We start from the raw sequence: 24302 nt of genomic DNA on the forward strand, positions 1-24302 counted from the left end.
CACACAGACCCGGGGGGAAGGGGGAGGGGGAGGAGGGGAAAGGAAGAGGGGCGGGTCCCACAGACTGGATGAAAGGGGAGGGGGTCACGGGGGTTCACACGCACTGGGTGGGGGGAAGGGGAAGGTGAGTTGAGTCCATTCCCCCCAATCCTCTTCCCTCCCCCTCAGCCAGCCTCATCCCTGCTCTCTCCTCTCCCCCTCTGCCGACCTCTCACCCCCTCCCTCTCCTCATCCCTTCCATTTCCCCTCACCCCTCACCCCTCCCCATCTCATCCCTCACAGTAACACTCAACACCAGACGCAGGGTTGAAGTCCATCTTTATTCAATCTTCAGCGGTCTGGGGTTGGTCTGGGACTGTCCAAGGTTAGAGGTCAGTCTGGGGGTAACTGGGGTCAGAGGTTAGAGGTCGGTCTGGGGGTGACTGGCATCAGGGGTCAGTGGTCAGTCTGGGAGGGAGGGGAATGGGTCAGAGGTCAGTGGTTGGTGAGGGAGGGGAATGGGTCAGAGGTCTGGGGTTGGTGAGGGAGGGAATGGGTCAGAGGTCAGTGGTTGGTGAGGGAGGGGAATGGGTCAGAGGTCTGGGGTTGGTGAGGGAGGGGAATGGGTCAGAGGTCTGGGGTTGGTGATGGAGGGGAATGGGTCAGAGGTCAGTGGTTGGTGAGGGAGGGGAATGGGTCAGAGGTCTGGGGTTGGTGAGGGAGGGGAATGGGTCAGAGGTCTGGGGTTGGTGAGGGAGGGGACATCTTTCCCTCCTCACTCTGTCAGCCCTGCACCCCCCTCCCGAGCAGGAGGCGCCGGCTGAGCTCGTCCCTGAGCAGCTCTCTCTCGCGGCGGAGACCCCTCAGCGCCGACTGGTTCTCCTGAGCTCTTCGGATCAGGTAGGGAATGACAGAGGACACATCTCCATATGGGACGGATTTGTAGACCGAGTAGCCAGCTCGCCCTGTGGGTGGTGAAGCAGGGAGGGGAGATGGGGGAGAAACAGTGATGATGGAATCATAGAGAAATACAACCCAGAAACCGGCCCTTCATTCTATCCGGTCCATACTGACCCCTGCCTCATGCCTGCTTGTCCCTGTTGCTTGTGTTCATTCTAAAACCATCCAAAGCCCTCTCTCCTCCATGTTCCTATCCAAATGCCGCTTAAATTTCACAATTATAGCCTTCCTACCACTGGCAGCTCATTCCAGGTTCTTCCTACCCTCTGTTACCCCTCAGACCTCCCCTCATCTTGTATTTGTACCCTCTAGTCTTGCACTCCCCACCCCTGGGGAAAACCTGTGACCGCCCATCTTCTCCACACCTCTTGTGATTTTATAAACCTATGAGATCACCCCTCAATCTCCTACGCTCCACCCCTCAATCCTCCCCGCCCCCAGAAATAAAGATCGAGTGTGGACAAGCTCTCCTCTGTAACTGCAGCCCTCCTGCCCAGGTAGAATCCTCGCTAATCTCCTCTGCGCACTCCACAGCGGGACAATGTCTTCCCTATAACTAAAACTGTACGTAATACTCTGAGTGCATCTCACCTGTGACCTGTCCCAGCTCTTAAACTCGGTGCCCTGATTGATGCCGACCAGTGTGCTAAGCACCTCCTTCACCCCTCGGTCTGCTTGTGTGGCAGCTTTCAGTGAACTGTACCCTGCCCAAAGTGCATCACCTCTCACTTCCCCAAGTTGAAATCCAGTTGCCATTCCGCGGCCCATCTCCCCAACTGATCCAGATCTTTTTGGAATTCATTGTAACCTGCTTCAGCGTCGGCAACCCTCTCATTTAGTATCATCTGCAGACTGGCTAATCGTTCCACACATCCAAATCATTTACATAATCAATACTGATCCCTCGGGCATCCCGGTAGGCACAGGCCTCTGGATGGAGAGTCGACCTTCAGCCATCACCCTCTGCTTCCTATCAGAATCCGTCTCAGTAGCTCTCCCCGAATCCCTCGCAAATGAACCTTCCATATCAGCCTACCTTGCAGGATATTGTCAAACTCCTTACTAGAAATCCATACAGATATTATCCTTCATCAACCCTCTTCAGAAACTCTTTAAAAGATTCATCTGACATGACCTCCTATGGACAAGACCGTACTGACGATTCATGATCGGGTCTTGAATATCCAACTGCAGCTAGATCTCGCTGCTCAGAACTCGCTCTAATAAATCCCCTGTGGTTCACTGGCCTGGCCTTGCCTCCCTTCTCCAATGATTGGACAGCATGAGCCACCCTGCAACTCCTGTGAATTTCAACACTGGCTAATGGCAAAGCAAATATCTATACAAAAGTCTGGCTGTGCACTTGGTCAAGCCCCAGGGATTTGGCCACATTAATGAACTTCAAACATCTCCTTCCTTGTGATCTGCATATGGTCCTTGACTTCATTTCTTTGGGATCCGTGTTGTTCTCCAGGGGGAAACAGACATTAACAACCTTGACCATTTCCTATGGCTCTATGAATTGGGAGCTCCGGTGGTCTTTAAGAGGACCTAGTGTCTCTCCACAGTGAAGACTGATGCAAAAATACATATTCAGTTCATTTGTCTTTTCTTTGTCCCCATTACTATATCTCCAGTGTTGTTTTCCAGCGGTCTGTTACCGAGTCTCACCACTCTTATCTTCTTAAATTCACTTGGTTCTGCGACTGATAATCGATTCAATTCAGACGTGAACCAGAAAGCAAATTCTAGAGGTGAGGAGGGAGTAACCACTCTGAACATTTGAAGGAAGGAATCCCAGTAAAAGTGACATTAATAAAAAATCGAAGGGAAATGGATCATATTTTCCACACAGGTAACTCATCTCGGTACATCACAGTGGAGCGTTCTAGTCAGACGTTCAGCTAGGCGCTCCTTTCACACTCAGACCAGAAGAGCGCGAGGCACCAGTGCTCCCCTGCCCCCAGCCACATTGGTGTTTTGGTGCGGTGGGGTGGGGGAGGTGGGGGGGGAGGGTGAGAAAGAGAAGAGAAGGAGAGGGGTAGAGATTGGGGGTAAAGAGAGAGGAATGAGGGGAGTGAGAGAGGGAAGAGGGAGGCAGAGGAGGAGGAGAGGAATTGACAGAAGAGATGATAGGAGGGAGAGACGGGGGAGTGGAGAGAGGGAGTTTGCCGAGGAGTTTATACATACCCAGGGTGAGGGAGACGTGGTCACACATTCCCAGTAACTGGGCAGAGTGGATCATCCCACAGTCCCTGCCAAGACCCAGCGCCTCCATCCTGTGAGGGGAGAAGACAGAATGAATGGGGGGGGCAGGAGAGACTGAGGGGGAGGAGACGGGGTGGGAGAGGGCAAGAGCAAGTTAGAGATTACGGGCAGAGTGGGTGGGAGGGAGAAATACAGGGATGGGTGGGAGAGCGGGGGGGTGGATGGAGGAGGGACGTCCTTCAGAGGGTGGAAGAGGAGGGGATGAGAGAGGTACATACCTCAGGAAGTGGAGGGATGGAGAAGGATCATCCGACGAGGGAAGGGGAAGATGGAGGGTGGTGAGTGCAAGGAGGAGAGGGGAGAATTGAGGGATATCCCTCAGTGGAGGGGAGGGTAGGAGGGTCTGTACCTATTGAGAAGGTATTGGACTGATCCCTCATTGTGTGTGGCTGCCACCAGCCCCACCTTTGGGTTCCGCTTCACCAGGGTCACCAGCTGGTCCAGGAGCCTCCGGTAACTGAGGGGAGAGGACAAAGAGGAAGGGGGGGGGTCACAACCTGCTCACACTGACCCTCACAGCTTCCCACAACTCACCCCCTCCCCTATCCTCCTCGTTACTCCCCCAAAACCATTCAAAATACAGGTGCTCCATCGGACTGTGGTCTCAGCCCCCACTCCGCTCCGTGTCCTCAGGACAATGTGGGCAGACTCTGCTCTAACCCCAACTACAAGTTTGCGATGACACCACCATAGTGGGCCAAACCTCAAATAACAATCAGTCAGAGAACCAGAAGGAGACAGAGGGCTTAGTGACATGTTGCCATGACAACAAACATTCCCCACAATGTCAGCAAAATAAACTATGGTACCGGGACTTGAGACCCTGAGTTATAGGGAAAGGGTGAATAGTTCAAGTCGAAGTTTCTTTGTCACAAATGCCCATGAATATAGCCAAGCGAAACAGCGTTACTCTGGGACCAAGGTGCAAAACGCAATACCAACGGTCACACACAGCACAAAGCACATATAAAGATGTCAGTAAAATGCAGTCACAGTATAGCCCAAGACCCTGAGTCCATGGATGTCGAGGCAGTCTACAATCGAAAGCAAGGTGGCTTGTCTTCTGCCGACTGAACACTGGGAGACAGCGCTGAGGTTGAGAGGTTGCAAGTTTCATGTCACCAACAGTCTGTCCTGGTCCCACGACCAGGTCATCACGGGGCAAGAAAACTCAGCAAGACCTCTGTTTCCTCACGAGTCATAGAGTACTACTAGCACAGAAACAGGCCCTTTGGCCCATTGAGTCTGTACTAGCCTGGTGGTTTCTATCCACACCCGGACTATAGCCTCCATATCTCTCTCATTCATGTACCTGTCCAAACTTCCCTTAAATGTTACAACTGAACCCACATCCACCATTTCCGTTGGCAGCTTGTTCGACATTCACAGAAACCTCTGAATGAAGAAAAACCCTCCCAAATTCTCCTTAAACATTTCACCTTTCACCCTGAACCTCTAGTTCTAGTCTCGCCCAACCTGAGGGGAAAAGGCATTTACGTATTGACCCAGTCTATACCCCTCATCATTTTGTATAACAGAGGTCTGTCAGAGGATCAGAGTTGGAGAGTGTCAACAACTTTAAATTCTTCCGTGTTATCATTTTGGAGGATCTGTCCTGGGCCCTGCAAATGCCATCACAAAGACAAAGAAAGCACAGCAGAACCTGTACTTCCTCAGGACTCTGCAAAGATTTGGCATGATATCTGAAACTTTGACAAACTTCTTCAGATGTGTGGTGGAGAGTGTATCACAGCCTGGCATGGGAACACCAATGCCCTCAAACAGAAAACCCTACAAAAAGTAGTGGACTCGGCCACGATGAAATGGTGGAGCAGACTGGACGGGCCAAGTGGCTTTATTCTGTTCCTGTATCTTATGGTCTCACGGGTAAAGCCTACCCCACCATTGAGTACGTCCACATGAAACGCTGCTGCAGGAAAGCAGCGTCCATCACCACCCAGGCCAGGCTCTCTCCTCACTGCTGCTGTCAGGAAGAAGGAACAGGAGCCTCAGGGCTCACACCACCAGGGTCGGGAACAGTCGTTACTCCTCGACCATCAGGTTCCTGAACCAGAGGGGAAAACTTCACTCGCCTCATCACTGAAATGTTCCAATGGACTCACTTTCCAGGACTCTTCATCTCATGTTACCATTATTTATAGATTATTTATTTATGTATTTGCACAATTTGTTGTCTTTTTCACACTGGTCGAACGTCCGAGTTGGTGCAGTCTTTCACTGGTTATCATGGTTAGTATTCTACGCCGGATTTAATGAGTCTGCCCACAAAATAAATTAATCTCAGCATCCTATGCGGTGATATATATGTACTATGACAATAAATTTGTTTTGAACTTCGAGCCTCTGTCATACCTTCCCTGAATAAAGTCCCAGTACTGAGGGTCTACCCCGTCAGCAGGTACTCGCTGCTGTCTTCATTACAGGAGTGTTGGAGGAATCAATGCGCAGGTAGAGTGCAGTCAAACTACCAGTGATTGCCTCAGTTGCTTTTCTTGTGATCGCAAGAGCCTGTTGGACATTGTTAATGTGAAATGCTGCAAGTCCAATTCACTGAATTATCGGCAGTCGACAGGGAAGAATGGCGGGGGGCCAATGGCTAAGCCTCAAACCGCAGGGTCGCCTGTTACAGCTTTGGCGTCTGTGCACACCACGGGGGACGGTGTGGCGTGGCATCCAAGCTGGAGCCGGTGCTGCCCCAGTGTTCGCTCGGCAGAAGACAAGCCATCTTGCATTCGATTGCAGACTGCCGCGACATTCATCGAGCCAGGGCTTTGGACGATATATATTGTGTGTGTGACTGTATTTAACCAATACACATTTACTGAGGCAAATTTCTGAATGGACAATGAACCCACGACCATTACCCCACTATTTTATCTCAATTCTTGTCGTCTTTGAGCACGACTCATTTAATTTTTAATGTTTGCAAGCAGGCGTTGAGGTTGCGTCTGATTCGAATTAGAGGTCGTGGGTTAAGGGTGAAGGGTGAAACGTCTAAGGGGAATGAGGGGGAACTTCTTCACTCAGAGGGTGGTGAGAGTGTGGAACGAGCTGCCCGGGGAAATGGAGGATGTGGGTTTCATTTCAACATTTAAGAGGTCTGAGTAAGTACCAGGGTGGGATGGGGATGGGGATGGGGATGACCAGGTGCAGGTCGGTGAGATGAGGCACAATAACAGACGACACAAAATAAGTGGGCTGAAGTGTTCTGTGACTCTATACCATCGCTATCGTATCTGCCTCCATCACCACCCCTGGCACCCACCACTCATAAAACTTATCCCAGGCATCTCCTTTGAACTTATCCCCCACAGACACACATCTTATGTATGCCCTCTGCTTTCAACCTTTCCAGTCTGGGGATAAAGATACCAGTTCTCTATCTGTGCCTCTCGTGATCTTATAAACCTCAATCAGATCTCCCCTCAGCATCCGCTGCTCCAGAGAAAACCAACCAAGTTTGTCCAGCCTCTGCTTATAGCTCATGCCTTGTAATCCAGGCAGCACCCTGCTGAAACTCTTCTGTACCTCCCCAAAAGCCCCCACACCCATACTGTAATGGGGTGACCAGAATCGCCCCCTTCCCCTCAATTCTGCCCTTCCTGTGGCCCCTCAAGAATCCTACCTTCGGTCTGTGTCATCCCAGTTCTTCTGCACAGGGTCAGGATATCCGAATTTCACTGCCAACTCCCGTTCCCTATCCATGTATGCTCCCCTGACCAACTTTACCCCAAACCAGAGCCCCAGGCTCAGGGCCTGCGAAACATCAGTCAAGAGCCGTCTCTCTGTGTCCTGGAGCAAAGCACAGATTAGACAGAGAGTGAAACTCCCTCCACACCGTCCCATCACACACTCCCGGGGTCAGACACAGGGTGAATCTCCCTCCACACCGTCCCATCACACACTCCCGGGGTCAGACACAGAGTGAATCTCCCTCCACACCGTCCCATCACACACTCCCGGGGTCAGACACAGAGTGAATCTCCCTCCACACCGTCCCATCACACACTCCCGGGGTCAGACACAGAGTGAATCTCCCTCCACACCGTCCCATCACACACTCCCGGGGTCAGACACACAGTGAAGCTCCCGCCACACCGTCCCATCACACACTTCCAGGTTCAGAAACAAACTGAAACTCCCTCCACACTGTCCCATCACACACTCTCGGGGTCAGACACAGAGTGAAACTCCCTCCACACCGTCCCATCACACCCTCCCGGGGTCAGACACAGAGTGAATCTCCCTCCACACCGTCTCATCACACACTCCCGGGGTCAGACACAGAGTTAAACTCTCTCCACACCGTCCCATCACACACTCCCGCGGTCAGACACAGAGTGAATCTCCCTCCACACCGTCCCATCACACACTCCCGGGGTCAGACACAGAGTGAAACTCCCTCAACACCGTCCCATCACACACTCCCGGGGTCAGACACAGAGTGAAACTCCCTCCACACCGTCCCATCACACACTCCCGGGGTCAGACACAGAGTGAATCTCCCTCCACACCGTCCCATCACATACTCCCGGGGTCAGACACAGAGTGAAGCTCCCTCCACACCGTCCCATCACACACTCCCGCGGTCAGACACAGAGTGAATCTCCCTCCACACAGTCCCATCACACACTCCCGGGGTCAGACACAGAGTGAAACTCCCTCAACACCGTCCCATCACACACTCCCGGGGTCAGACACAGAGTGAAACTCCCTCCACACCGTCGCATCACACACTCCCGGGGTCAGACAGAGAGTGAAACTCCCTCCACACCGTCCCATCACACAGTCCCGGGGTCAGATACAGAGTGAATCTCCCTCCACACCGTCCCATCACACACTCCCGGGGTCAGATACAGAGTGAATCTCCCTCCACACCGTCCCATCGCACACTCCCGGGGTCAGACACAGAGTGAATCTCCCTCCACACCGTCCCATCGCACACTCCCGGGGTCAGACACAGAGTGAACCTCCCTCCACACCGTCCCATCACACACTCCTGGGGTCAGACACAGAGTGAAGCTCCCTCCACACCGTCCCATCACACACTCCCGGGGTGAGACACAGAGTGAATCTCCCTCCACACCGTCCCATCACACACTCCCGGGGTCAGACACAGAGTGAATCTCCCTCCACACCGTCCCATCACACACTCCCGGGGTCAGACACAGAGTGAATCTCCTTCCACACCGTCCCATCACACACTCCCGGGGTCAGACACAGGGTGAATCTCCCTCCACACCGTCCCATCACACACTCCCGGGGTCAGACACAGGGTGAATCTCCCTCCACACCGTCCCATCACACACTCCCGGGGTCAGACACAGAGTGAATCTCCCTCCACACCGTCCCATCACACACTCCCGGGGTCAGACACAGAGTGAATCTCCCTCCACACCGTCCCATCACACACTCCCGGGGTCAGACACAGGGTGAATCTCCCTCCACACCGTCCCATCACACACTCCCGGGGTCAGACACAGAGTGAATCTCCCTCCATACCGTCCCATCACACACTCCCAGGGTCAGACACAGAGTGAACCTCCCTCCACACCGTCCCATCACACACTCCCGGGGTCAGACACAGAGTGAATCTCCCTCCACACCGTCCCATCACACACTCTTCCTCACCTTTAGATAACACTGGTAAGTGTTCCAAATCAAGGGCTGTGATTGGTTGAAGCGAAGCATGAGAGCCTTGGTAACCAATGAGATGGCGGGGTTAAGTGAGGTGAGTTCAGCGTCAATGAGGAGGGGCACTCCCCTCTCCCAGGAGTACTGTCATTAGAGAGCAGAGTCAGTGACTCCGGAGAAGGAACGAGGGAGGGGAGGGGGAGGGGATGATGGAGGGGGATTCAATGAGACAGAATGTGAGGCTGAAATTGACAGGAGTGAGAAGGGTGAGGGGTTAGGCGAAGGGAGAAGGGAAAAGTGAGGGGAGAGGGGATTTGGGGAAGGCGAGGGAGGGTGGGAGGGTGGAAGGCGAGGGAGGGTGGGAGGGTGGAAGGCGAGGGACGGGGAAGACGAGGGGGGGAAGACGGGGGGGGAAGGCTAGGGGGGTAAGGCGAGGGGGGTAAGGCGAGGGGGGTAAGGCGAGGGGGGTAAGGCAAGGGGGGTAAGGCAAGGGGGGTAAGGCAAGGGGGGGTAAGGCAAGGGGGGTAAGGCAAGGGGGGTAAGGCAAGGGGGTTAAGGCGAGGGGGGTTAAGGCGAGGGGGGTAAGGCGAGGGGGGTAAGGCGAGGGGGGTTAAGGCGAGGGGGGTAAGGCGAGGGGGGTAAGGCGAGGGGGGTAAGGCGAGGGGGGTAAGGCGAGGGGGGGTAAGGCGAGGGAGGGTAAGACGAGGGAGGGGGAGGTGAGGGGAGAGGGAGATCTCACATCCTCCCTCCCTACCTCTGCGATGGTCCTGAGGCGACGGAGTGATTGTTGTAGGTGCACTGAATCCTCGAGGCTCAGGTGTCTGAAGTGAAGATCCTGCATGGGACAGTGAAAGTTTGTCAAGACCACGGGGAGACGAGATGAGATCGTTCAATCCGATGTGACACCACTGGTCTCACCAGTCTCCTTTAATCCCCTCCAGACAGATTCAGGCTGATATTCCCCACCATCCCAATCCCAGATGATTTTGAAATCCCGACAGCCAACTTGGGTACTGTGCTCCCGGGACTGGAGAGAGAAACTCAGACTCCATGACCCTGGATCTTCCCCCCCACCCCTCCACTCTCACCACACTGTCTGAGTAATGGTCTCCCCAGGGTAGTTGGAGGAAGGGCCCCCTCACTCCTGGATTCAGGACATCGGAGGCAGGGGCAGGGGGCAGGGGTGGTGGGGCTGCTGTGGACCCTGATCTCAGTGGTGTCACAGATTTATCAGGGTTTACAGGGGGATCTCGATCAGCTAGAGAAGTGGGCCGAGGAATGGCAAATGCAGTTTAGTTCTGATAAGTGTGAGGTGTTACATTTCAGAATGACATGTCAGGGCAGGACTTTCACAGTGAAATGTAGGACAATTCCTCCTCCTCCTTGGAGTGGTGAATCCAGCACCCTCTGTGTGACCTGAAACCCTGGGGGGGGCAGGTCGGTGAGGTGGTCTCCAGGGTGAGACAGGAGCCCTGGGGTGGCATGTTGTAGAGCAGAGGGACCAAGGGATTCAGATACAGGGTTCCCTGAAAGTGGCATCACAGGGGGTGAAGAAGCTGTCTGGCACGTGGGCTTCATCCGGGCAGCGAGTCCGAGCTCGGACATTGTGTTGCAGCTCCACGTAGCTGAGGGGGCACCTGGGAGTCTGTTTGGTTACCCTGCTATAGAGCTGAGTTATTCCCGCTCAAAATCCCCTCCCTCCCCTCCCTCCACTCTCCATCCCTCCCTCCCCTCCCTGCCCTCCCCTCCCCTCCCTGCCCTCCCCTCCCCACCTGGCCATCCATCACTGCTGCCAACCGGCTGATGTTGAGGTCCTCAGCCACAGACTGCTCGCTGAGGGACCGGCTCACAGTCGTCTGTAGGGCAGAGGGAGACAGAGAGAGGGTCAGCAGTGATCAGGGGGAGGGGGAGGGGGAGGGGGAGGGGTGTGGAGTAAGGATCAGCAGTGACGAGGAAGTGTCGGGGGAGGCAGGACCAATAGGGGTGGGAGAGGGGGCAGGAGGGGGATATGATGGACAAAGGGGAAGAAGGGGAGTGAGAGGGAGAGGGAGCAGGATGTGATGGTCAGAGGGGTAGGAAGGGAAGGGAAGGGAGGGAGGAGGGAGGGAGGAGGGAGGGGAGTGAGAGGGAGGGGAGGGGAGTGAGAGGGAGGGGAAGGGAAGAGGGAGGGAGGAGGGAGGGGGAAGGGAAGAGGGAGGGAGGAGGGAGGAGGGAGGGGAGTGAGAGGGAGGGGAGTGAGAGGGAGGGGAGGGGAGTGAGAGGGAGGGGAAGGGAAGAGGGAGGGGAAGGGAAGAGGGAGGGAGGATGGAGCGGAGGGAGGGAGGATGGAGCGGAGGGAGAGAGAGGCAGTGTCTATACAGGGGACATTACATGGGGAAGGTCTGTCCCTCAACGCCCTCCCTCCTCCCTCCTCCGCACTCACGCAGAGCCAGGTCCCCATCAGCGCTGTGACCTTCAGCTGCATCATGGCGTGCGGACCGCAGACCTGGGCAGTGTCCACACACGACAGCGCTGTCCGCAGATTACCCTCGAACCAGCACTCACTGTGCCGGGTGGCGGGAGGGGAGAGCGAGGGATGGAGGGGTAGAGAGTGGAATGACAAGGAGGGGGGTAATGGCAGGAAGGGAGAATGAGAGGAGAGGTGGGGAGAGGGTGCAAGGAAGGAATGGGGAGGGGAGAGGGAAAGCAATAAGGGAAGGGAAAGGGGAGGAGGGGGAGTGTTGGAGGGTTGAGGAGGAGGAGGGAGAGGAAGGGAAGGGATGGAAGGGAGAGGAAGGGAAGGGATGGAGGGGAGAGGAAGGGAAGGGATGGAGGGGAGAGGAGAGGAAGGGATGGAGGGGAGAGGAAGGGAAGGGATGGAGGGGAGAGGAAGGGAAGGGATGGAGGGGAGAGGAAGGGAAGGGATGGAGGGGAGAGGAGAGGAAGGGATGGAGGGGAGAGGAAGGGAAGGGATGGAGGGGAGAGGAAGGGAAGGGATGGAGGGGAGAGGAAGGGAAGGGATGGAGGGGAGAGGAAGGGAAGGGATGGAGGGGAGGGGAGGGGAGAGGAGAGGAGGGGAGAGGAGAGGAAGGGATGGAGGGGAAGGGATGGAGGGGAAGGGATGGAGGGGAGGGGAAGGGATGGAGGGGAGGGGAAGGGATGGAGGGGAGGGGAGGGGAGAGGAGAGGAAGGGATGGAGGGGAAGGGATGGAGGGGAGGGGAGGGGAGGGGAGAGGAGAGGAAGGGATGGAGGGGAGGGGAGGGGAGGGGAGGGGAGAGGAGAGGAAGGGATGGAGGGGAGGGGAGAGGAAGGGATGGAGGGGAGGGGAGAGGAAGGGATGGAGGGGAGGGGAGAGGAAGGGATGGAGGGGAGGGGAGGGGAGAGGAAGGGATGGAGGGGAGGGGAGGGGAGAGGAAGGGATGGAGGGGAGGGGAGGGGAGAGGAAGGGATGGAGGGGAGGGGAGGGGAGGGGAGAGGAAGGGATGGAGGGGAGGGGAGGGGAGAGGAAGGGATGGAGGGGAGGGGAGAGGAAGGGATGGAGGGGAGGGGAGGGGAGAGGAAGGGATGGAGGGGAGGGGAGGGGAGAGGAAGGGATGGAGGGGAGGGGAGGGGAGGGGAGGGGAGGGGAGGGGAGGGGAGGGGAGGGGAGGGGAGGGGAGGGGAGGGACAGGATGAGGAAATAGGGTAGAGATGGAGGGAGGGTTTAGAGAGAGGGGGATTGAAGGAGGGGAGAAGTGATAGATGAAAACAAGAGACAGATAAAAGAAATTCGAGGTTAATTGTCATTCACCAATACAGACGTATACAGCCAAATGAAAGAACGTCCCAACGGGACCAAGGTCCAAACCACATACAGTCACATTCGGCACAAGATTGGTGAGGGTCGATGGGGACGTGTGGAATTGTGAGGAGGTCGAGGCTCCAGTGAGCGTTTGTGGTTGTGACGCCAGCGTGGATGGAGCAGGACGGGCTGTCAGTGATTCCCACCCGGGAACGTGCAGCTCTGAACTCTCTCGGCCTCAGCAAAGTTGATGTAGACAGGAATGTGTGTATCCATCCCCACCCCACTTTCTGAAGTCAGTGACCAGCTCATTTGCTCTGCTGACGTTGAGGGGAAGAGTTAGTTTCATGACACAGCCTCAGAATAGAGGGGCGTCCTTTTAGAACGGAGATGAGGAGGAATTTCTTTCATCAGAGAGTGCTGAATCTGTGGAATTCATTGCCCCAGGCAGCTGTTGAGGGAAAGTCTTAATGTACATTTAAGGCAGATGCTGATAGATTCTTGGTTAGTCAGGGCATGAAGGGATTGGGGAGAAGGCAGGAGACTGGGGCTGAGAGGGAAATGGTGTCAGCCACGATGGAGTAGTGGACAGACATGCTGGGCCAAATGGTGTACGACTGCTCCTGGATCCAATCACTCAGCTCTCTGACTCATTGTTATTTGAGATTCAGCCTGTTACGGTGATATCATCTGCAAACATGGAGATGAGTTTGAGCAGAATCTGGCCACACAGTCATCAGTATACGGGGGTGGGGGGGGGTACAGTGAGGGCTGACAATACAACCTGCAGATTTTATCCCTCAAAAGCCTCTTCAGTCATTTATCTGCTACAGATGTCAGGCTAAATGATTCATAGGTCTTAGTTTTTTCTTAGCTTTTCTGCCTTCTTAAATAAAGGCATAACCCGCCCGTCCACCGAAACTTCACCCACGGCTTCGTCGACCCTCAGCAACTTTCACAGATGCTCCACGGAAAGCGCCTGTTGGGAGAGACCGCAGCTTGGTACAGCACCCACTGTCCGACCACAAGGAAGCGCGGAATTCCGAACACAGCTCAACACATGGCAGAAATGGACGTCCCCTCCATGGGCACTGTCTGCCTCAGCGAAGCAGCAGGAATCAAAGATGCCACCCACCCTGGACCTTCTCTTCTCCATCCTCCCACCGGGCAGAAGCTAGGCCTGAAAGCACATCCCATCGTCAGGCACAAGGACAGTTTCTACCCCACTGTTATCAGACTCTTCAATAGCCCCCGAGTGGAACACCATACCCCTCCCATCTCTGTCCCCGTCCAGACTTCCCTGAACTGCTGCAGCCAGACCCACGTTCTCCACGTACACTGGCAGCTTGTCCCCACCCTCTGAGTGAAGAAGTTCCCCTTCAGGCCTCACGTGTTTTACCTTGCACCAAAAAATTATAACCTCTTGTTCTTGTCTCACCCAAACTCAGGGAAAAAGCCTACGTGCCTAACCCCGAGTTAAATCCCTCAACAGAAAACTCCAAATTTGGCCACACTGACATCTCGTCCAACATCAACGTCCTGTTCTCAATTCCCCAGGTTCTCTCTGCACGGATGGGAGAGTGCAATGAGGGACCTCCCCCACTCCACCCCACCCTCGGATGAAACCTACCTCCTGACCTCACCCACATCGTCCTCCAAGGGGACGGCCAGCATTGTGTGCACCCCCACTCTCCGCAGGGCCTCAGTGCAGCCCTGGATTTCGGGAACCGTCTCCCCAGCCACGAACTGGCCGTAGACGGTCACCTTCATCAGCCACTCGAACAACCTCCGTCCCAGCAGCCTGGAGCTCCACTGCATCATCTAGAGAGGGACCGATCCTCAGTAATGTGTCTGAACCGGGTGGATCACAGTCTCCACCCACTGACCACTCCACCCTCCGTCCGGATCCCCACTGACCACTCCACCCTCCGTCCACATCCCCACTGACCACTCCCCCTCCGTCCACATCCCCACTGACCACTCCACCCTCCGTCCGAATCCCCACTGACCACTCCACCCTCCGTCCACATCCCCACTGACCACTCCCCCTCTGTCCACATCCCCACTGACCACTCCCCCTCCGTCCACATCCCCACTGACCACTCCACCCTCCGTCCGAATCCCCACTGACCACTCCACCCTCCGTCCACATCCCCACTGACCACTCCCCCTCCGTCCACATCCCCACTGACCACTCCACCCTCCGTCCGAATCCCCACTGACCACTCCACCCTCCGTCCGAATCCCCACTGACCACTCCACCCCCCGTCCGGATCCCCACTGACCACTCCCACTCCGTCCGGATCCCCACTGACAACTCCCCCTCCGTCCGGATCCCCACTGACCACTCCACCCTCCGTCCACATCCCCACTGACCACTCCCCCTCTGTCCACATCCCCACTGACCACTCCACCCTCCGTCCGAATCCCCACTGACCACTCCACCCTCCGTCCACATCCCCACTGACCACTCCCCCTCTGTCCACATCCCCACTGACCACTCCCCCTCCGTCCACATCCCCACTGACCACTCCACCCTCCGTCCGAATCCCCACTGACCACTCCCCCTCTGTCCACATCCCCACTGACCACTCCCCCTCCGTCCACATCCCCACTGACCACTCCACCCTCCATCCGAATCCCCACTGACCACTCCACCCTCCGTCCGAATCCCCACTGACCACTCCACCCCCCGTCCGGATCCCCACTGACCACTCCCACTCCGTCCGGATCCCCACTGACAACTCCCCCTCCGTCCGGATCCCCACTGACCACTCCCCCTCCGTCCGGATCCCCACTGACCATTCCACCCTCTGTCCGGATCCCCACTGACCACTCCACCCTCCGTCCAGATCCCCACTGACCACTCCACCCTCCGTCCACATCCCCACTGACCACTCCCCCTCCGTCCACATCCCCACTGACCACTCCACCCTCCGTCCACATCCCCACTGACCACTCCCACTCCGTCCGGATCCCCACTGACCACTCCACCCTCCGTCCGGATCCCCACTGACCACTTCCACTCCGTCCGGATCCCCACTGACCACTCCCACTCCGTCCGGATCCCCACTGACCACTCCACCCTCCGTCCGAATCCCCACTGACCACTCCCACTCTGTCCACATCCCCAATGACCACTCCACCCTCCGTCCACATCCCCACTGACCACTCCCACTCCGTCCGGATCCCCACTGACCACTCCACCCTCCGTCCACATCCCCACTGACCACTCCACCCTCCGTCCACATCCCCACTGACCACTCCCCCTCCGTCCACATCCCCACTGACCACTCCACCCTCCGTCCGAATCCCCACTGACCACTCCACCCTCCGTCCACATCCCCACTGACCACTCCCCCTCTGTCCACATCCCCACTGACCACTCCCCCTCCGTCCACATCCCCACTGACCACTCCACCCTCCGTCCGAATCCCCACTGACCACTCCACCCTCCGTCCACATCCCCACTGACCACTCCCCCTCCGTCCACATCCCCACTGACCACTCCACCCTCCGTCCGAATCCCCACTGACCACTCCACCCTCCGTCCGAATCCCCACTGACCACTCCACCCCCCGTCCGGATCCCCACTGACCACTCCCACTCCGTCCGGATCCCCACTGACAACTCCCCCTCCGTCCGGATCCCCACTGACCACTCCCCCTCCGTCCGGATCCCCACTGACCATTCCACCCTCTGTCCGGATCCCCACTGACCACTCCACCCTCCGTCCACATCCCCACTGACCACTCCCCCTCTGTCCACATCCCCACTGACCACTCCACCCTCCGTCCGAATCCCCACTGACCACTCCCCCCTCCGTCCACATCCCCACTGACCACTCCCCCTCCGTCCACATCCCCACTGACCACTCCACCCTCCGTCCGAATCCCCACTGACCACTCCACCCTCCGTCCGAATCCCCACTGACCACTCCACCCCCCGTCCGGATCCCCACTGACCACTCCCACTCCGTCCGGATCCCCACTGACAACTCCCCCTCCGTCCGGATCCCCACTGACCACTCCCCCTCCGTCCGGATCCCCACTGACCACTCCACCCTCCGTCCAGATCCCCACTGACCACTCCACCCTCCGTCCACATCCCCACTGACCACTCCCCCTCCGTCCACATCCCCACTGACCACTCCACCCTCCGTCCACATCCCCACTGACCACTCCCACTCCGTCCGGATCCCCACTGACCACTCCACCCTCCGTCCGGATCCCCACTGACCACTTCCACTCCGTCCGGATCCCCACTGACCACTCCCACTCCGTCCGGATCCCCACGACCACTCCACCCTCCGTCCGAATCCCCACTGACCACTCCCACTCTGTCCACATCCCCAATGACCACTCCACCCTCCGTCCACATCCCCACTGACCACTCCCACTCCGTCCGGATCCCCACTGACCACTCCACCCTCCGTCCACATCCCCACTGACCACTCCCCCTCCGTCCACATCCCCACTGACCACTCCCACTCTGTCCACATCCCCAATGACCACTCCACCCTCCGTCCACATCCCCACTGACCACTCCACCCTCCGTCCACATCCCCACTGACCACTCCACCCTCCGTCCGGATCCCCACTGACCACTCCACCCTCCGTCCGGATCCCCAATGACCACTCCCCCTCCGTCCACATCCCCACTGACCACTCCACCCTCCGTCCACATCCCCACTGACCACTCCCCCTCCGTCCACATCCCCACTGACCCACATCACCTCCCCTCTCATTACCCCCTCACCCACATCATCCTCCCCTCTCACTACCCCCTCACCCACATCACCCTCTCCTCTCACTACCCCCTCACCCACATCATCCTCCCCTCTCACTACCCCCTCACCCACATCTCCGACCCTTACTACCCCCTCACCCACACCCTCCCCTCTCACTACCCCCCACCCACGTCACCCTCCCCTCTCACTACCCCCTCACCCACGTCACCCTCCCCTCTCACTACCCCCTCACCCACATCACCGATCCTCTCACTACCCCCTCACCCACATCACCCTCTCCTCTCACTACCCCCTCACCCACATCATCCTCCCCTCTCACTACCCCCTCACACACATCATCCTCCCCTCTCACTACCCCCTCACCCACATCACCCTCCCCTCTCACTACCCCCTCACACACATCACCCTCCCCTCTCACTGCGCCCTCACCCACGTCACCCTCCCCCCTCACTACCCCCTCACCCACATCACCCTCCCCTCTCACTACCCCCTCACCCACATCACCGACCCTCTCCCTCCCCTCACCCACATCACCCTCCCCTCTCACTACCCCCTCACCCACATCACCCTCCCCTCTCACTACCCCTCACCCACATCACCCTCCCCTCTCACTACCCCTCACCCACATCACCCTCCCCTCTCACTGCCCCTCACCCACATCACCCTCCCCTCTCACTACCCCCTCACCCACATCACCCTCCCCTCTCACTACCCCTCACCCACATCACCCTCCCCTCTCACTGCCCCTCACCCACATCACCCTCCCCTCTCACTACCCCCTCACCCACGTCACCCTCCCCTCTCACTACCCCCTCACCCACGTCACCCTCCCCTCTCACTCACATCACCCTCCCCTCTCACTACCCCCTCACCCACATCACCGACCCTCTCACTACCCCCTCACCCACATCACCCTCCCCTCTCACTACCCCCTCACCCACATCACCCTCCCCTCTCACTACCCCTCACCCACATCACCCTCCCCTCTCACTACCCCCTCACCCACATCACCGACCCTCTCACTACCCCCTCACCCATATCACCCTCCCCTCTCACTACCCCCTCACCCACATCACCTTCCCCTCTCACTGCCCCGTCACCCACATCACCCTCCCCTCTCACTACCCCGTCACCCACATCACCGACCCTCTCACTACCCCCTCACCCACATCACCGACCCTCTCACTAACCCCTCACCCACATCACCTTCCCCTCTCACTACCCCCTCACCCACATCACCCTCCCCTCTCACTACCCCCACCCACATCACCCTCCCCTCTCACTACCCCCTCAGCCACGTCACCCTCCCCTCTCACTACCCCCTCACCCACATCACCCTCCCCTCTCACTACCCCATCACCCACATCACCGACCCTCTCCCTCCCCTCACTCACATCACCCTCCCCTCTCACTACCCCCTCACCCACATCACCCTTCCCTCTCACTACCCCCTCACCCACATCACCCTCCCCTCTCACTGCCCCGTCACCCACATCACTACCCCCTCACCCACGTCACCCTCCCCTCTCACTGCCCCCTCACCCACATCACCCTCCCCTCTCACTACCCCCTCACCCACATCACCCTCCCCTCTCACTACCCCCTCACCCACATCACCCTCCCCTCTCACTACCCCCTCACCCACGTCACCCTCCCCTCTCACTGCCCCCTCACCCACATCACCCTCCCCTCTCACTGCCCCCTCACCCACATCACCCTCCCCTCTCACTACCCCCTCACCCACATCACCCTCCCCTCTCACTACCCCCTCACCCACGTCACCCTCCCCTCTCACTACCCACTCACCCACATCACCCTTCCCTCTCACTACCCCCTCACCCACATCACCCTCCCCTCTCACTACCCCCTCACCCACATCATCCTCCCCTCTCACTACCCCCTCACCCACATCACCGACCCTCTCCCTACCCCTCACCCACGTCACCCTCCCCCCTCACTGCCCCATCACCCACATCACCCTCCCCTCTCACCGACGTCACTGACCCACTCACTACCCCCTCACCCACATTACCGACCCTCTCACTACCCCCTCACCCCCATCACCGACCCTTCACTACCCCCTCACCCACATCACCCTCCCCTCTCACTACCCCCTCACCCACATCACCCTCCCCGTCACTACTCCCTCACCCACATCACCCTCCCCTCTCACTACCCCCTCACCCATGTCACCCTCCCCTCTCACTACCCCCTCACTCACATCACCCTCCCCTCTCACTACCCCCTCACCACCCCCTCACCCTCCCCTCTCACTACCCCCCCACCCACATCTCCGACCCTCACAACCCCCTCACCCACGTCACCCTCCCCTCTCACTACCCCCTCACCCACATCTCCGACCCTCACAACCCCCTCACCCTCCCCTCTCACAACCCCCTCACCCACATCACCGACCCTCTCACTACTCCCTCACCCACATCACCCTCCCCTCTCACTACCCCCTCACCCACATCACCCTCCCCTCTGACTACCCCCTCACCCACATCACCCTCCCCTCTCACTACCCCCTCACCCACATCACCCTCCCCTCTCACTACCCCCTCACCCACATCACCGACCCTCACAACCCCGTTACCCTCCCCTCTCACAACCCCCTCACCCACATCATCGACCCTCTCCCTCCCCCACATCACCCTCCCCTCTCACTACCCCTCACCCACATCACCCTCCCCTCTCAGTACCCCCTCACCCACATCACCCTCCCCTCTCACTACCCCCTCACCCACATCACCCTCCCCTCTCACTACCCCCTCACTCACATCACCCTCCCCTCTCACTACCCCCTCACCCACATCACCCTCCCCTCTCACTACCCCCTCACCCACATCACCCTCCCCTCTCACTGCCCCTCACCCACATCACCCTCCCCTCTCCCTCCCCTCACCCACATCACCCTCCCCTCTCACTACCCCCTCACCCACATCACCTCCCCTCTCACTACCCCCTCACCCACATCACCTCCCCTCTCAGTACCCCTCACTCACATCACCCTCCCCTCTCACTACCCCATCACCCACATCACCGACCCTCTCCCTCCCCTCACCCACATCACCCTCCCCTCTCACTACCCCCTCACCCACATCACCCTTCCCTCTCACTACCCCCTCACCCACATCACCCTCCCCTCTCACTGCCCCGTCACCCACATCACTACCCCCTCACCCACGTCACCCTCCCCTCTCACTGCCCCCTCACCCACATCACCCTCCCCTCTCACTACCCCCTCACCCACATCACCCTCCCCTCTCACTACCCCCTCACCCACATCACCCTCCCCTCTCACTGCCCCCTCACCCACGTCACCCTCCCCTCTCACTGCCCCCTCACCCACGTCACCCTCCCCTCTCACTACCCCCTCACCCACATCACCCTCCCCTCTCACTACCCCCTCACCCACGTCACCCTCCCCTCTCACTACCCACTCACCCACATCACCCTTCCCTCTCACTACCCCCTCACCCACATCACCCTCCCCTCTCACTACCCCCTCACCCACATCATCCTCCCCTCTCACTACCCCCTCACCCACATCACCGACCCTCTCCCTACCCCTCACCCACGTCACCCTCCCCCCTCACTGCCCCATCACCCACATCACCCTCCCCTCTCACCGACGTCACTGACCCACTCACTACCCCCTCACCCACATCACCCTCCCCTCTCACTACCCCCTCACCCACATTACCGACCCTCTCACTACCCCCTCACCCACATCACCGACCCTTCACTACCCCCTCACCCACATCACCCTCCCCTCTCACTACCCCCTCACCCACATCACCCTCCCCGTCACTACTCCCTCACCCACATCACCCTCCCCTCTCACTACCCCCTCACCCATGTCACCCTCCCCTCTCACTACCCCCTCACTCACATCACCCTCCCCTCTCACTACCCCCTCACCACCCCCTCACCCTCCCCTCTCACTACCCCCCCACCCACATCTCCGACCCTCACAACCCCCTCACCCACGTCACCCTCCCCTCTCACTACCCCCTCACCCACATCTCCGACCCTCACAACCCCCTCACCCTCCCCTCTCACAACCCCCTCACCCACATCACCGACCCTCTCACTACTCCCTCACCCACATCACCCTCCCCTCTCACTACCCCCTCACCCACATCACCCTCCCCTCTGACTACCCCCTCACCCACATCACCCTCCCCTCTCACTACCCCCTCACCCACATCACCCTCCCCTCTGACTACCCCCTCACCCACATCACCCTCCCCTCTCACTACCCCCTCACCCACATCACCCTCCCCTCTCACTGCCCCTCACCCACATCACCCTCCCCTCTCCCTCCCCTCACCCACATCACCCTCCCCTCTCACTACCCCCTCACCCACATCACCTCCCCTCTCACTACCCCCTCACCCACATCACCTCCCCTCTCAGTACCCCTCACTCACATCACCCTCCCCTCTCACTACCCCATCACCCACATCACCGACCCTCTCCCTCCCCTCACTCACATCACCCTCCCCTCTCACTACCCCATCACCCACATCACCGACCCTCTCCCTCCCCTCACCCACATCACCTCCCCTCTCACTACCTCCTCACCCACGTCACCCTCCCCTCTCACTACCCCCTCACCCACATCACCCTCCCCTCTCACTACCCCTCACCCACATCACCGACCCTCTGACTACCCCCTCACCCACGTCACCCTCCCCTTTCACTACCCCCTCACCCACATCACCGACCCTCTCACTACCCCCTCACTCACATCACTGACCCTCACAACCCCCTCACCCACATCACCCTCCCCTCTCACTACTCCCTCACCCACATCACCGACCCTCTCATCTTGTCCCACCAGTCCATTTCATCTTCTTACACCCACTGATGACCTCTCCTCCTCTCCCTCCGCTGCTCTCACCCTTTCATGCCCCGCATTTCTTCACTCTCTCCCGCTCCCGCAGATCTCAGCACGCCCACTCCCTCTGCACGCTCTCCTTCTTTGCCCCCCCTCAGAACTTGCAGCAGCACAGACCACATCAGACTCCTCACCCCACCTCCATCCTCCCTCCCTTTTCATCCACCTCACTCGATTGCCTGTCCCTCTGCACCCTGCCACCCCGTCCAGGCTGCGGTCTGACCTTGCCCGCATTGTTCACCAGCCAGGGGAAGGAGCAAAGCCTGAACACCAGCAGAGCGCGTAGCAGCTCCCAGTTCGACTTGGCCCTGTAGGCCGCAGTGTCAAAATCCGGGGGTCCCTCTGCCCTCTGAGCAGACGCAGGGGCTGCAGTGCGCAGGGGAGGGTCTGCCTTCCTGCACAGGGTCCGCACAGTGGGGAATGGGAGCTGGTGACAGCCAGACCGAGCTGGGTTCACCAACATGATCACAACAGTACTCCTGAGGACAGGGGCCAGGTTAATCATTGTCCAACTCACACCGTGTCCGAGAGCAGGGGACAGGTCCCAAGTGAATCTCCCTCCACACCGTCCCATCACACCCTCCAGGGGTCAGACACAGAGTGAATCTCCCTCCACACCGTCCCATCACACACTCCCGGGGTCAGACACAGAGTGAAATTCCCTCCACACCGTCCCATCACACACTCCCGGGGTCAGACACAGAGTGAAACTCTCTCCACACCATCCCATCACACACTCCCGGGGTCAGACACAGAGTGAAGCTCCCTCCACACCGTCCCATCACACACTCCCGGGGTCAGACACAGAGTGAAGCTCCCTCCACACCGTCCCATCACACACTCCCGGGGTCAGACACAGAGTGAAGCTCCCTCCATACTGTCCCATCACACACTCCCGGGGTCAGACACAGAGTGAAGCTCCCTCCACACCGTCCCATCACACACTCCCAGGGTCAGACACAGAGTGAAGCTCCCTCCACACCATCCCATCACACACTCCCGGGGTCAGACACAGGGTGAATCTCCCTCCACACCGTCCCATCACACACTCCCAGGGTCAGACACAGAGTGAATCTCCCTCCACACCGTCCCATCACACACTCCCAGGGTCAGACACAGAGTGAATCTCCCTCCACACTGTCCCATCACACACTCCCGGGGTCAGACACAGAGTGAATCTCCCTCCACACTGTCCCATCACACACTCCCGGGATCAGACACAGAGTGGAACTCCCTCCACACCGTCCCATCACACACTCCCGGGGTCAGACACAGAGTGAATCTCCCTCCACACCGTCCCATCACACACTCCCGGGGTCAGACACAGAGTGAATCTCCCTCCACACTGTCCCATCACACACTCCCGGGGTCAGACACAGAGTGAATCTCCCTCCACACTGTCCCATCACACACTCCCGGGGTCAGACACAGAGTGAATCTCCCTCCACACCGTCCCATCACACACTCCTTGGGTCAGACACAGAGTGAAATTCCCTCCACACCGTCCCATCACACACTCCCGGGGTCAGACACAGAGTGAAGCTCCCTCCACAGCGTCCCATCACATACTCCCGGGGTCAGACACAGAGTGAATCTCCCTCCACACAGTCCCATCACACACTCCCGTGGTCAGACACAGAGTGAATCTCCCTCCGCACCGTCCCATCACACACTCCCGGGGTCAGTCACAGAGTGAAACTCCCTCCACACCGTCCCATCACACACTCCCAGGGTCAGACACAGAGTGAAACTCCCTCCACACCGTCCCATCACACACTCCCGGGGTCAGACACAGAGTGAATCTCCCTCCACACCGTCCCATCACACACTCCCGGGGTCAGACAGAGTGAAGCTCCCTCCACACCGTCCCATCACACACTCCCGGGGTCAGACACAGAGTGAAATTCCCTCCACACCGTCCCATCACACACTCCCGGGGTCAGACACAGAGTGAAGCTCCCTCCACACCGTCCCATCACACACTCCCGGGGTCAGACACAGAGTGAAGCTCCCTCCACACCGT

The 24302-nt window shown here is 58.4% G+C and overlaps 1 protein-coding gene across 2 annotated transcripts; it reads right to left on the reverse strand.

Annotated features, from left to right (window-relative positions):
• Window positions 1-307: 307 nt before the first annotated feature.
• On the reverse strand, window positions 308-22769 carry prodh2 (proline dehydrogenase 2). Of its 2 annotated transcripts, XM_063063030.1 has the most exons (10): window positions 22503-22769; window positions 14254-14444; window positions 11285-11405; window positions 10635-10718; window positions 9617-9697; window positions 8860-9006; window positions 6854-7020; window positions 3557-3664; window positions 3130-3218; window positions 308-944 (listed from the first exon to the last, which is right to left on the reverse strand). In XM_063063030.1, exons 1-10 carry the CDS (start codon window positions 22740-22742, stop codon window positions 763-765), a joined length of 1410 nt encoding a protein of 469 aa, XP_062919100.1. In that variant the 5' UTR covers window positions 22743-22769; the 3' UTR covers window positions 308-762. The 2 variants fall into 2 exon arrangements, with proteins under 2 accessions (XP_062919100.1, XP_062919101.1); XM_063063031.1 differs by lacking the exon at window positions 8860-9006.
• Between the last annotated feature and the right edge of the window lie 1533 nt (window positions 22770-24302).

The sequence above is a fragment of the Mobula hypostoma genome, chromosome 11 (assembly GCF_963921235.1).
Source record: "Mobula hypostoma chromosome 11, sMobHyp1.1, whole genome shotgun sequence".
Taxonomy (NCBI): domain Eukaryota; kingdom Metazoa; phylum Chordata; class Chondrichthyes; order Myliobatiformes; family Myliobatidae; genus Mobula; species Mobula hypostoma.